This window comes from Grus americana, chromosome 5, assembly GCF_028858705.1.
Source record: "Grus americana isolate bGruAme1 chromosome 5, bGruAme1.mat, whole genome shotgun sequence".
NCBI classification, from domain to species: Eukaryota; Metazoa; Chordata; class Aves; order Gruiformes; family Gruidae; genus Grus; species Grus americana.
Window position 1 is genome coordinate 54,073,209 of NC_072856.1, and position 13,959 is coordinate 54,087,167.

The window sequence follows — 13,959 nt, forward strand, 5'->3', positions numbered from 1 at the left end:
CAAGAATGAGGGGTGCAGGTTTTCCATCCTGTAATAAGTGGAAGTATATTTATTGTTACATAGAAATCAATTTCTGAATAATAAATTGATATCAGTATTTTGTAAGATATTCACAACTGACCTTTAAGACATCCATATTAGTGTGTGACCATGTTGTAACAATTATATGCATAAGTATGTTTAAAATAGTGTCTTTCATCCAGTCATATAATTGCTTAGGAAGTGGAGCACAAGATGAAGTAGTTCTGCCACCAATCTACTACACTTTGAGTCGATTACTTATGGCTTCTAATCATGTTTTCATCCTGCCATCTAAGATGCTTAGAGTTCTGAGGTCCAGGGGGACTGGCATGTGATTTGGGTCCTGTTTCTAAGATGAGGCTAGTAGGTATCCTGATGCTGATATATTATCATGATAGGTTCCATCAGCAATTTTGAAGGGTGAAACAGAACAATATATTGCGTTATGTCTAAATGATACTGTAAAATATTAATGCAAATCAATATTTCCACAGAGTTCTAAAAGTTAAGCCCTGTTCTTTGAAATATTTCTGACCCATACAGTTGTTAATTGATATACCTATAGCTCTGTGAAGTTGAAGAACAGTATATTTAAAGATTAAAAAATTAAGGCTATGAAAAATGCAGGAGTTGCCCAAATGATGTTGTGGTCAACAGAAGACCTAGAAATAACAAGCTCAAAGCTTCTCTCTCCTCCCTGTCTCCACTTTCCCCAGATTTTATCATGGGTTAAGATGCAGACCTCTGGCATTATTTGTAGCTATGTGCATGTAACCGTCTCAGAGGGATCTCTACGTGACCTTCTGTAGAGAACTTAATGGAGAAATACACTTTTCTAATGAAGAGTGCCTTCAGAAAGTGTCCATTTGACTTTCTCAGTGGGTGCAGTACAGCAGCTAGTAATTTTTAAAGTACAGCAGCGAAGAGTTATATTAAAATGTTGCATGCAATAGCAGTTTATTATGTTATTTAACAATATAGCAACAACATATTATGTGTGTTTCTTCTTTTGTATGAAGAAAAAACAGAAAATCAAACTCTTAGATCTTCTGACAGAAAAAGAAGGGAACCAGAGACTGGTGGAAGCAGCGTTCTGGTGCGATAAGGTGGGAGTGGCAGATGGGACTCTCTAATGCCTGGAATGAATAAAATGCATCTTGCAGTGTTAAAACTTTTTATCTTTTAAATAAAATCCCGAGCTGTAAAATATGTTCTGATAAGTAATGTAATGGTTGCAGAATTCTAATGTTGTAGTGAAATGTTATGAAATATAACTTCGGCTATGTGCTCTTAACTGCTGCAGCTAAAGAGAGGATTTTGTTTTCTTCCATTATGCCTTTGTAGTTCAAATTCTTGGATTCAGAATGCATATATCCATTATTTAATTGGCTTATTTACGATTTTAGCAATTCTTAGCACCCATGTTTTATGCAAGAAATAGAAGGATTTGTTATGAATATGAAAAAGTAATCCCACATTTTAAAGAATCTTCAAACCTCCTTTAAGACCAAAGTCCAGAGCCATTGATCAGTCTATAAAAAACCACAAACTTTTTTGTAGCATTGTGTTGTGAGTTTGGAGGTAATGTTTTTACAAGTGCTAAGTAAAGTTCATAAAATCCTGTGTAAGTTTCAAAGCAATCTAAAAGCAAATGTCTCCAGATGGTATAAAAAAAAAAAATATCGTTTCATAAGTTTTGTTGTATAAATACTTGTTTTAATTTTTAGTATTTCAGACTGTATTTTCACTTGAATAATTTATAATGATGAATCTAGTTTTTAATCAGCTTATATTGCAAACTATCATGCTTTGGTGATGTCATCTGCATTTGTTTGTATTAATGCTAATGTTTCTATCAAAATTTGTCTGTGGGAAAACATGCAATTCTATTTTAAAAAGTTCTATTTATGCCAATACTTGAGAGAGAGCCTATGAAGCTATTGTCAGCTTCTCTATTTCAAAATGGAAGCAGCATAAATATATTGATATCAGAAATATGTGGTTTTTAAAATTTATTGGTGTATGATAAAGATGATCTGATCTGTGAATGCATATGCGTGTGTGGTTACTTTTTATAATGTAAAAATATGAATGATGATTTACTCAAAATAAAACCTAGGACAATGCTGTACATGCATGTTCTTGAAAAAAAAATTTCTCAGGGCATCTTTTATAATTAAAATAAATAAAAGCATTTACCTATAGAAGGTATTTATTTTAAATAGTAATAATGCTGGATGTATACTGTCTTGTGTGAAGTACAAAATGTGTCTTTGGATTTAGCAGTGTTTTACTGTCTGAATTCTTAAGCTTCTTACACTGCAGTTGGATTTAGGTGTATTCTCTGTCTTTACTCACAGACATTGTTTTGGATTCTGTGGAAACACTCAAGTTTTCAGTTTGTTCTGCAGCCTGGTGTAGGATCTCGTAAATCACAGATTTCTTTAAAAGCTTCTTCAGTATTATGATGTTTAACATGCAATATTGATACAGATACACAGATGATCTATACTGGCTCCTCCTAGGTTCTGCTTTTGTCTCATTAATGAAAACAGATACTCCCAGTTCCCTGGGGACTAACTCAACATGCCACAGCTGCTCACCCGTGGGCCACAGGAGACTGCTCAATCTGTTCTCAGCCTGACTTCTGCCAGGGACCAAACTCAGATCCCAAGTACCCAGCTGCAGAACAGGACTCAAAACTGTTTTTGACTCTCTGATGCCTTTACTAGAGCAATGCAGAACAGCCAGTAAGTTCAGAAACTTGAACACAAGCTATTTCTCCCTTTAATAAGCATGTAATGAGTTCTGTATACAGTCTGTCTTTTGTTTCTTATTGGCTGTCATTTGTCTGTCATTTTTAACTGATTTAGTTAATGCTGATAACATATGCTCCACTCAATAACCCTACTATGTATTAAATTCCTGCTATATAATCTTTAAATGCTCTATTTAGACATTTTTTTGGTCTGCACATCTTCCTTGTACAATACTCCTGGTGTCTTGTGTATACTTTCATCAGTCCTTCACACTACAGACCTCCATCCCAGCAATCTTTTGTGGGGCTGCTTACTTCTGGGTTACTTCTGTTGGAAAGCACCAATACTTTTGAACCCTTTGTTGTGTTGCTTTTACCTGCAACTCAGAACAACAGCTGGAGGTCAACTGTACAGTGATAATTGGGTGGTTCTCATATAGAGCAGCGTTCTTCCTGTTATTCAGTCAGAGGCAGGAAGGAGTAATTCTCTTTCTTTCCGGGCACGTTCATACTGCAATGTGGAGTTAGGTTACATGCACCTTCGTAGTCTAGTCAGATACCAGTCTGCCTGCTAAATCCTTTTGTGAGTGGCTTACACCAGTGTTTGGGCTGCTGTGGGTAGACATCTAATAGTAACTGCAATGATTTTTAGAGATGTTTACCAGCTTTACCCTGTAATGTATCTTTTGTATCTTCTCTTGTGGATGCATCTGTCTGTGTGCGTTTACTGATAGACACCTTTGAAGCTTCTATGCCAAATGATTTTGAAAACTTTCCTGCCCCCTTTTGGGCAGCTGTTTTGTGAAGGCTGTATGAGCAAGTAGAGTAATGCTTAGATCTGTTAGGTATATATAGCTAAGAAGTAGCTTTTTGCATTTTCTCGTACTTTATATATAGGAATCTGCTGCTAATTAAAATTTACTAAATGTTAAAGATCTTGCTGTTCTGTTAGAATAACTGCACTACTTGAATAAAGTGAACTGTGTTTATATAATGGAAATATTTTTCTGAAATATTTTGACAACACCTTTTGGATTTTAGGATCAATTCTGTGAATAGATTTATTCCACTATTATGGAGGTATGTTTTTTTTCCTGCCAAAGTCTGTCTTAGTTCAGACATAGAGGCCTGTTACATAGTTCACCCTGATGTCTAGATGATAATACATGCAGAAATTCTGTTTTTAGGAGAGGCCCAGCTTGGTGTTATGAAGTAGTACCGATTCATATTTTCCAGGTCCAGAATACCAAAGTTATTTTTCAGAATTATTTTGTCTTTAGTAGAAAGAATATTTTAAAAGCAGGCACATCATGTACCCTGAGAAAATGAGGTTATTTGATACTCCGAATAAACACTTTGAAAGAGGTCACACTCCCAGACGATGCAGACTTCATGTTAGACTCAGTGCAATTTCTACAGTAATAAAGATCTCTAGACAGAGGCTGTAAATTCTCTTTCAGGGCTTGATCCTGCTTCTGCTGTGGCAAAATTCTGCTAACAGTGAGGTCAGTAGTCTCTTAAGTCTCATTGAAACAGAAGAGAACATTGAGGAATATCAAGCCTGCAGTGTTTGGGAATGAGCTTCCTGAAAATTTTGGCATATGAATCTCTGCTTTCTCTTCAGACCTATTACTAAAATATTAATAGGATGACCTACTGCTAGCTGGAGAGACAAAACAGGTTTTCACATTTTCATATTTCACTGTCTTTTTATTCTACTGTAAATTAATAAAATAGAAATAAAGCCTCTTACATGCCCCAGAATAGAAACTGTTACCTTTATTCACATTTCTGTTGGATCAATCACCCTGCCAATGAACAGTAATGTTTTAAAAGTTTCTTCAAAAATCATAAAAAGGAATGGTCGGTCCACTTTGATAACAGGAGGCAGTGTGAATGCAGTTATTTCTGACCCACTAGCTACTGCGGCCTCAGTTCCTTCTTCATCAACTTCAATTACTGCCTTTTGGACAACCTGAAATGCAATGTAGAAATAAAATATGTGACAAATATTAACATGAAGAATGTTTTTCCAAGTGCAAGGCATTTAGTTGAAGTAAGCTTTTGTTAAGGATTAAAATGAGTAGGTCTGTGCAATCTAGCTCTGTCTGTTAGACTGGTAGACCCATATGCTGTCTACTTCAGCAGCGGAGGAGTTAGTACAGCCACCATAACCACAGTGTGGATGCCAGTTCAGGTGTCATTGTGCTTTTCCACATTTCTGAGCATAGGCCTCACTTAGAGATTTTGTTCCCGCAGCTGGTAGCATGAAGCAACATTGCATCTGTATAGTGCTCCTCTGTGACACCTAACTCTACAAGGGAGAGGTTCTTAAAAGTGGGAAGTGTGTTTTCATCAGTGACAAACACTGACTACCTATGTCATTCACAGTTCATTTTGTGAGAGCTTAGGCAAATACACCAATGTTGCCTTTTTCCCTGTATATTTCTAATTTGTACGTTTGGTAGCACAAAGTAAATATGTACAGCAATGAGGTACAACCCTGGATTGGTCTGAGGACCTTCCTGAAATTGCAGTCTGGCAGCATCTGATTCTTTTCATTCTTTCAGCCTGCATGTACCTCCGAGTACTTCCCCTGTATTTGGGTCTGTACTGGTGAACTGTCTAGTCAGCTAGAGCATTCCCAACTCATAAACTACTAATTCTAGGAATGACTTATGTGAAGATGGTTGAAGGACTTCACCAGTGTTGAGCTCTCGGGTGAACATTCTGAAATAATGAAGCTGGCAGTCATGATGCACAGGGACAGGATGCTCCTCTGGCACTTTGAAGCTGATGCACATACTGCTTCTAATATTGGTTAGCAGCTACTATTCAAGTGTTATTTTTTCATAACACAATAGAGTTAACTGCTGAGAATCAGCATGAAATAGTTGTATGATCAAGAGGAAGGGAGAAAAATGCTGCACATTTCCATGGTATTTCCCAAAAGTGAAATAATTTATACCAAACTGAAACTCACTGCAATTTTATCTGTTAAATATTCTTAGGATGTTATGTTTTCCCAGCAAGGTTATTTTATTAAGCCAGCACCATTTTGAGAATCTGTAGTTCAGGGCTTAGAGTTTTTGAAATGCGTATGGAAGCATTTATCATACCACCTATTAACAGTTTTGGCAAATCACAGTCTTCTGTAAGGATTTGGTGTAGGGAGACTTGTAACAGCAGCACCAGTAGCATAGAAGAATTCTTTCTGATAAGGTACAAATACCTGAAGAGAGGGTGCAAAGAAGAGGGAGCCAGGCTCTTTTCAGTGGTGCCCAGCAACAGGACCAGAGGCAGTGGGCACAAACTGAAACACAGGAGGTTCCCTCTGAGCACTAGGAAATGCTTTTTCACTGTGAGGATTACCAAGCATTGGCACAGGTTGCCCAGAGACATTGTGGATTCTCCCTCCTTGGAGATAGTCAGAAGCTGTCTGGACACGGTCCTGGGCAACTGGCTCTAGGTGGCCGTGCTTGACCAGGGGGTTGGACCAGATGACCTCAAGAGGTCCCTTCCAAACTCAACCATTCTGTAATTCTGTGAACTCTCTCCTGGAGTTATGGCCCTAGGTTATCAATGCTATACAACCCTGTACAACAACAAGCAGTTGCATTATATAAATTCCTTACATAGGTTTGTAAAGCTATGTTTTTAAATTCTTTGTCAGATAAATATCATTTGAGTCTTGTTTTCCTCAACTGTTTATAAGTCAAATTTGTTGCAGAAATTTTGTTACTTTTACCCTAAGGTATGAATTTGCATTTAGCTTTAATTGCATTTTATCTTGTTCCACACAGTCCAGTTCCTGAGGCCACCAGTTTCTCTGTGTGGTATGCCTTTTATCTTTCTTTGACCATGCCTCTTAATTTTCTATCATCAGAAAATTATCTTTTGTATAGACTAGCAGTTTCTTATTAATGGGACATTTCTGGTCACATACACCTGTTCCTTCTTGATATTGGTGTGATTGTCAACTCCTTTTTCTTCCATTCTTTGCTGCTTCTCATTCTGCCTCTGTTTTCTGTCAGTCTTCTGAAATTCATCTTTGCTGTCCCTTAAATAGTGGTACTGAGTTATCTTCTCTTTTTCCGTGGGGTTGTGTTCCTCTCTTCTTAGCCATTCACCACCCTTGCCTTTGCCTGTTTAAGTGATCTTTAAAAGTTTCAGTGTATGAAGTGGAGCATCCGTGTAGGTTGGAATATAACTGTGTTGTGCTGATGCTTGGCTGTGAGATTCTGTTTTTTCTCTGCCAAGGTATACAGAAAGAAATGCAGGACTGCTTCAACTTCTCTTTCTCACTGTTACCTTTTTGAGATTTTATTATTTCAACTTCAGAAAGTTCTTTATTTGTTAAGAAGAATACCTGTCTCTGGACTATCTATGAGGGGGTCCCTCTTTGGGTTTCCATCCTTGCTCTGGCTTTTGCCATTTGACTGTTGCTTACAAAGTCTTACTTGTTCACGGTTTTGTTGAGTTGTCCTCCTTCCCTGCCAACTGTATTCTTCTTGAGGCAGAGCTTTCCTTCTGTGATGGGTTAGCTTTGGAAGGGGTTGAGCACATACGAAATGTAACTGCCCCTTCTACACGCCTCATACTTGAAGTGGGATCCATACTGATTAGTGTATGCAGATTGCATATACTTGGCAGATGAGGTCTGTTAGTTTCCTCTTAGTGTCCCTATAAGTGTATATGACATAGTGTCTTGGCTGGGCCATTTGTATACTATTATAATCCAAGTAGCAAATAATTTTAGAAGGCTTACCTGTGAAACTGCTACATATCCGTGATCTGTGAGATGACTGAGATCTGCTCTATGTGTAAAGAGATTTTTCATTCCAAGAGCATGAAGCAATTTCTTCATTTTGTATTTTTGCTCTAGTTTGAACTTTGGAAATGAAATATCCACTTTTCTGTTTGAAGGAAAAAAAAAAGTTCAATGCAAACTTGGAGTATATAGTAGATCACTTGACTGTTGAAGTGCATGCTACTCAGGAATTAAGCTTTGCACAGAAAAAGAAAGGGCAAAAAATATAGTCTGCTGGAATTTAGATTGGCAGAATATAATCTCTGACCTGTTGACTGCCAAAGATGCTAGAAATAATTTCTGTCTCTATAAAATACTTACAATGTCCTTGTACCAGGGTGACACGCTAATTTATTGACCAGTGAAAAGAATTGCCACTTCAGTAATTACATTTCACAGGAATAATTTGGGTTTACATTTTCATATCCAAATTTATCCATTACTCTGGGTTTCCACTGGTAGGAAAGGTTTAATAAATATACTGCATATCTAGATTTATTGTGCACTTTGCCTGGTAGTGCTAAATTTAAGGAGAGAGAAGGCTTAAGGAAGAATTTGGAAAGACTAGATTGAGTATGCCCTCAGAGAGACACATTTCTGAGACGAGCCACAGACTTGTCACCTCAGAGTGGAAGCTTTTACATGCCACTTGGGCTGTGGGTAGGCCATTAAAGGAGCTCTACTCTGTAGATACCTAATGCCATGGAGATCCCAGCATGTGAAAAGGGTTAGGAAGACCAGCTAATCTTTGTTGTGCTTTGTTGCTTTGCTGCAATAGATGTAAAAGATGTTAAGGTAAATGAGTGTCAAAGCAATACCTAGTTTTCATGTTTCCAAGCCAGGATTCCACAAGTTCTGTAGTCAAATGGTCTTCAAGTGAAATGTAATCTCCTTCCTTTTCTGGGATGGCAATCAGCATGTGGGCTTTCCCTTTGTAAGGCAGCTTTATCACAGTGCATCTTAAGTTCTCATCAAAAGTTGAATTAACTTTATCTGACTTGAACATCATGGGTACCTGTACGCTTCGGTATTTGTTTATGTGGAAAGTCTCTATCTCTGTGAATTTGGAATTAAATGGGTAGACCCACTTGCCTGAGGAAAGAAAGAAATTAAATAATTAAAAAAAATCAGTATATTTTCTATATCTAGTTGAAGTGTATGTCAAATGTGTCTGGGATAAGTGGATGGCAATTACAGTCTATTTAGTGTATGTGCTTTAAGTTTTTTTTACAGCAGGAAAAGGAAGTAATCCACAAAATAAACTTCTTCATTTGCAGAGAAAGAAGGGAAGTCTTTTTCTAAGGTTGATAAGTTGTCAGTCAAGTTCAGAACTGATATCCTTTTTGTTTATTGAATGCCATATGAGCATCTGTCTTGTATTAACATGTCACCTTCTCTGAAATTCTCTACTAGCTGTTCCAACATCCTGGTTCTGCATTAACAATACAACGTTTTGGATGGGGATTCAGCAGTACACTGGTGCACTGGAATGTGACCTCTACTATACTAATGATTCTGATCTCTACCATTGCTTTCAAATGTAGCCACAGCCATTTATCTCTTGTCTCTGATTTTCTGCCAGGGAATGCAACCTTGGCATTGGACAAACTGCACTTTTGCAAATATGAAAGAATAAACTTAGTCCATAGTGGGGCTGTATGGCTGAGGGGTAATTTTCTTTGTTCTCATGTGTGCATTTATTTTAGTGGGGTTTCCGTGGATGGCATCAGCTGAGTGCTTCAGACTGGAATAGTGGCTGCAACTGTGGGTTCTCTGCACAGCATTCCTCTCGTCCCCTTTGTCGCCCTAGCACTTTGTCTTTGCTTTTTACCTAACCGGGTGTCTCCTGGCTTCTGTATGGCTGTTTCAGAAGAAGGGGTGAGCTATGGCTCCCTGTCATTGCCGGGATCTCCCTTTGGAGTCCTTATCTATCTTCTAAGTCAGCGGTGAGAAAGACCCCAACAACAGAAAAAGGAGCATAAGATAGTTGGCAGTAGAGGACCTCTACACAGAACACTCTCTGCCCATCACAGCTATTTCTTTCCCTCACCCTGTAAGGTAATATAATGGGGTACTTTGGTTTATCTGGGGGAAAAAGGTTCTTGACTGAAATAGAGAAATTATTTTTATTTTCATGATTTTGTGTACTATGTAAAATCAGTCAATGATTTTATGCCCAGTATCTGGCATTCAAAAGACTATAATGATTAAGGCTTTTTCATTTTAATTGTTGAATGAATATTAACCATCTTTTTTTGTCATAAGGAGGGATTGTTCAGAGATGGATTGAGATAGTTTGATGCAGGGCTTTTTGTTCTCTTTGAGAGTCCGTTGTATGGAATAAAGCATAGAAGAATTGTGGTTCCCGATCATGAAAAATAATTTACTATTAAATAAACCTAACAGAAGAAAGAAAATCTAGATAGAGACATAGAGAAAGCAGGACATCATTGAAAACTTCATTGAAACTTCCCCTAATGTAGCTGAAGTTAGAGTCCTGATTCTTATAAATAATCATTTTGCAAAACAAAAACAACAGTTACCTTTAAAGAATATGTAGTCCACAAGTAGCAGTTTACTATGGTGGTCAAGCTCTTCAAAAAGCTCTGGGATTTTTCCTTTGGTCCTTTTGTTAATGTTTTGATTTATGACAATTTTTGCCTGTGTAAAGTTTTGAAAGTCCACTCTCAGGAATTCCATATCAAAGTACTGCTTAGATAAATTGAGGAAAGACTCCTTGAGTCTGAAGTCCTTTTGGATAAAAGAAAGAGTACCTTGCACAAGGTGAAGTTCTTCATTCATTGTGATGTTATCTTTCAGTTGTTTAAACAAAGCTGGTAAATGATGGTGATCTGTTCTGTCCTTCCAAGCATGGAGGTTTAGACCTTTCACTATTTGTCTGTGTGTTTCCCCTTTGGCTGCCACCATATATGCAGTCATGAGAGCTGATACAGAAAGGGGAGAGATGATTACGTTGTTATCATGTGTCATTGCAATTTTTCTGTAGAGGTTAAATCCAAAATTTGCAGTCTTTTCAGTGAAGTTGTAAAGAGTGAACTCTTCAAGACTTTGGTCTTCAAAAGGCTTAGAGATATTTTTATGATGATGCCACTCTTCAGAAATATTAACATTTTTATTTCTTTCCAAGAAATTAGTCTCTTTTTCCTTCTTTGGAATTTTAGGTTTGATGCCAGCCTGGATGATTTCAACACATATTTCACTTAAGAGAAGTAGGTAAATTCCTGTTTTCATGTTGACATCTAGTAATGAGCTCTTTTTTTTCCTAGTAAAGAAAATGGAGAAAGAAAGAAAGAAAAAGGCAACACAATGACTTTTTAATTTGTTCTATTCACAGTGCAAAAGACATACATGCAGTAGGGTGGTCTGTCTGCATCTTCAATGTATATACTCTAAACCTAAGATCTGGTTCCAATCTGAAAGGTCAAATTTAGATCAGTGAAAGAGGGAAGTTAAGCAAATCCAGAAGAAACATCATCATCTTCTGGTATTGGTGGGTCACATCAGAACTGATTTTTTCCCTTGCTAACTTGTAATTCCTTTACAAAATGAAACCCAGATTCCAAGTACATTATGCAGCTCAAAGATGAAAAATCAGCTTGTTGGACCTATGTCACAGCTTTCGCTCTGGTGAAATTGATGTCATCTATAAGCACAAAAATTTTAGGCAGCATGTGCTGGAAATGAAATTCTTGCCTGTCATCATTTCATTTCACTTTTCATCCTTATGCTATAGGTTGTTTATTACTCCATTCAGATCACTCTCCTGATCATATGCCATAGGATTCCCAGTTCTTTTGTACTTCACTGTACAGAAAATGCTGAGGCAAGTTTGTGAGTGCCATCCCCTCCCTGAAAATACTGTGTTTCAATGTCAAATAGCACAAGGATGAAAGAGTTGTTCTGTGCTTAAAAATACAATATTTTACACAAGTTGTGATTTCTGAGCAATTAATGCAGGATCTCTCATCTGTCCAACAAAATGTTTGAGAACTGGACAGATCTTACAGAAGGCCTCAGGCAAACTTTAGCATCACACATTGCTTGTGTAAATTTGCACATGTAAATGTATTTTTCAAGCATAAAATGCAAATATGCTTATCATTCATCTTTCCATCAAAGCAATATATGAATTTCTCTCCCATACAGCAGTGTTGAATTGCACCTTATAGAAAATTCTTGAATGGCCATAGTCTTTGGAGACGCATTTTCCCATTGTAAATTAAACAGGATGTTCAAGACCACCAAGCCTGCACAGAATCCTTTTGTATAGCAGTGGCATGCAAATGGATAAATGAGATAAAAAGATGGATTATATGGCCTGTCATTAAAGTAGTAAGTGATTCAACAATCTGGAAAACACATGGCAACTATTGACTACTCCTTTTAAGTTAAGGATCTGTAACAGCAAATTACGGTGATCGTATGATTTGTGATTTGGCATATGGGAAAGCTGGTTTTAGTTGATTGTCGTTTATTCAGAGTTCAGCTGAATTTCACAGTTGCCTGATTCAGGCTGTGGGAGTTAGTCCTGAAAAGGTATGTTGATGTGAGTACTGAGACGTCTGGGTGCCAAGTCACAGGGTGCTTTTGGCAGTCAGGTGGTGCGCTATTTTCTTTTGAGATAATAGGTCACGTTCTGTACTTGGTGCAACACAGACGGGCTGTAATGATTTAATCGGCAGGCAGTGAAATCCCTGAATGTTATGCCTCCTCTCAAGTGCATGGCAGCCAGGAAACAGACTAAAATATGCCGCATACAGTGGTTGAGAGTATTTTTTCTTTCCCATTAACTCTTGCTTTATTTTTATAAGGTTCCCAGTGTCTGGGTTCTGCAGGGCTGGAATAGAGAAGGGGATGACTTGACTTCAGCTGCTGCCTTGCTGGCCAAATGGTGCACGTGACTTCTGCAGGGCTGGGATACTTACCCTCCCCTGACGGACTGCAAGCAGTGCTGTTCAGAGCTATGGCAGTAACTGCAAGGCATTTCTGCTCCTTATGTAGTGACCCACTTCCGTGGGCAGTAACACGCACCGAGCCAGTTGTTCCTGCCACAGTGCTATGCCTGCCCTGGCAGCAAAGGAGGAGGTCCTTTCCTTGAGGAGCCATCCCTACTTCAAAGAGGTATCCTCAGAAACTGCAGAGTCAACTCTAGCAAAGAGGCAGGAATTGGAAAATTTTGTGTTTGATTGTATTTGGTCACAGAGAAAAGGCTTTCTGTCTGCAACAGCAGCAGTCCCTCTGAAACAGCATCAGGCCTAACTGCTCACTAGACATTGCAGAGCACCAGCTCTTCCCCGTCTTTTCTGAGGATAGTGCAATTCCAGTGCAACATCTGAGAGCATTGCGTTTGGCAGGTGTCACTGTTGGGTCTCTCTCTGAGAGGTCTGGGATGGTACTTGTCTCAGGAGGGCCAGCAGATCCCCCCCGGGGAGATGCGAAGGGGCTGAATGGAGGAAGCAGTGAGCTGCCTTCCAACGGGCTCTGCCTTCCTAACACAAATAGGTTTCAGACTGAAAGGACGGGGCGAATGCAGAAGCCCTTGTTTACAGGCACATCTCAGATTGTTCAGCGCTCAGGAAGAAGAGTCCTGCATGCTCAGACTACACAAAGGCTACTGATTTGGGTGTCATGGACATCACAGGAGTAAGAACCTCAGAACTGCACTAAGCATTCACTGCCAATTTGAAACTGCAAAAATTTAAAGTTAACATTACAGCAGCTTTATCGTTCAACTTTAGTAACCGTAAGAAATAAAGCATGTCCTCTAGGACTAGGAAAAACAGTTCTGGAAACAATAAAATTATATTTTTTGCACATTGTAGACTTGTATTTTTAGACCTGAGTGAAACTCATTGCTAACTTTAGAGAATGCACTTTATGCATAGACAGTTCAGTAATATACATATAAGTATTAGAGCAAAGTTAACATTTATTCCATTTTAAGAAATACTTGTTTCTAGTAGTCTCAGATATCAGAGAAAGAAGTTTCTTGCTTAAATGCATTTTTCTTCTGAAGACATTAGAGCAAGACAAAAATATATTAGAATGCTAGTTAAGAGCCATTTAAAACATCACATCTAGAGAATAGCTGATAAATACATAAAATTACATATATGTATATATATATAAATATCATAATCCTTCCCTTTACAATCTAAATGCTTCATATAAATCTTGTCTTACCTATTAGGTAGCTCCTCTGTTACTTTTCTCAATCAACTACGTTTAAAAATGAGATGAAGATGTCTGTCCCATATACAAGTTTTTCAACAAATATTTGCTCTTCCAAAGAGTGATAATCTGGTTTTGTCTGTTATAAATTAACTGCTTTATAAACACAGAGTATTGT

At 38.0% G+C, this 13,959-nt stretch overlaps 2 protein-coding genes across 6 annotated transcripts in view; one reads left to right on the forward strand and one right to left on the reverse strand.

Annotated features, from left to right (window-relative positions):
- PPP4R4 (protein phosphatase 4 regulatory subunit 4) overlaps nucleotides 1-2,170 on the forward strand; it is a 78,384-nt gene extending 76,214 nt beyond the window's left edge. For all 4 annotated transcript variants that reach the window (XM_054827657.1, XM_054827656.1, XM_054827653.1 and 1 more), the window contains one exon: nucleotides 1,041-2,170. In XM_054827657.1, the coding sequence (XP_054683632.1) occupies nucleotides 1,041-1,065 (25 nt within the window). In that variant the 3' untranslated portion in view covers nucleotides 1,066-2,170. The remainder of the gene's footprint in view (nucleotides 1-1,040) is intronic.
- A 2,370-nt stretch (nucleotides 2,171-4,540) lies between these two features.
- SERPINA10 (serpin family A member 10) lies at nucleotides 4,541-13,896 on the reverse strand. 2 transcript variants are annotated; one of them, XM_054827658.1, is made up of 6 exons: nucleotides 13,794-13,853; nucleotides 12,536-12,758; nucleotides 10,133-10,872; nucleotides 8,408-8,681; nucleotides 7,548-7,695; nucleotides 4,541-4,754 (listed from the first exon to the last, which is right to left on the reverse strand). In XM_054827658.1, the coding sequence occupies exons 2-6, from the start codon at nucleotides 12,592-12,594 to the stop codon at nucleotides 4,563-4,565; spliced, it is 1,413 nt and encodes a 470-aa protein (XP_054683633.1). In that variant the 5' UTR covers nucleotides 12,595-12,758; nucleotides 13,794-13,853; the 3' UTR covers nucleotides 4,541-4,562. The 2 variants fall into 2 exon arrangements, with proteins under 2 accessions (XP_054683633.1, XP_054683634.1); XM_054827659.1 differs by lacking the exon at nucleotides 12,536-12,758 and having other exon boundaries at nucleotides 13,794-13,896.
- Nucleotides 13,897-13,959: the final 63 nt, after the last annotated feature.

Bases quoted from the DNA above. Each gene is read 5' to 3' on its own strand.
- SERPINA10 (XM_054827658.1), bottom strand. From the start codon at position 12,594: ATGCCTTGCAGTTACTGCCATAGCTCTGAACAGCACTGCTTGCAGTCC. The intron at 10,873-12,535 runs GTAAGTATCCCA...TTTCTTTACTAG, and splicing joins TTGCAGTCCGTCAGGGGAGG to GAAAAAAAAGAGCTCATTAC. The intron at 4,755-7,547 runs GTAAGCCTTCTA...ATTGCATTTCAG, and splicing joins GATATGTAGCAGTTTCACAG to GTTGTCCAAAAGGCAGTAAT.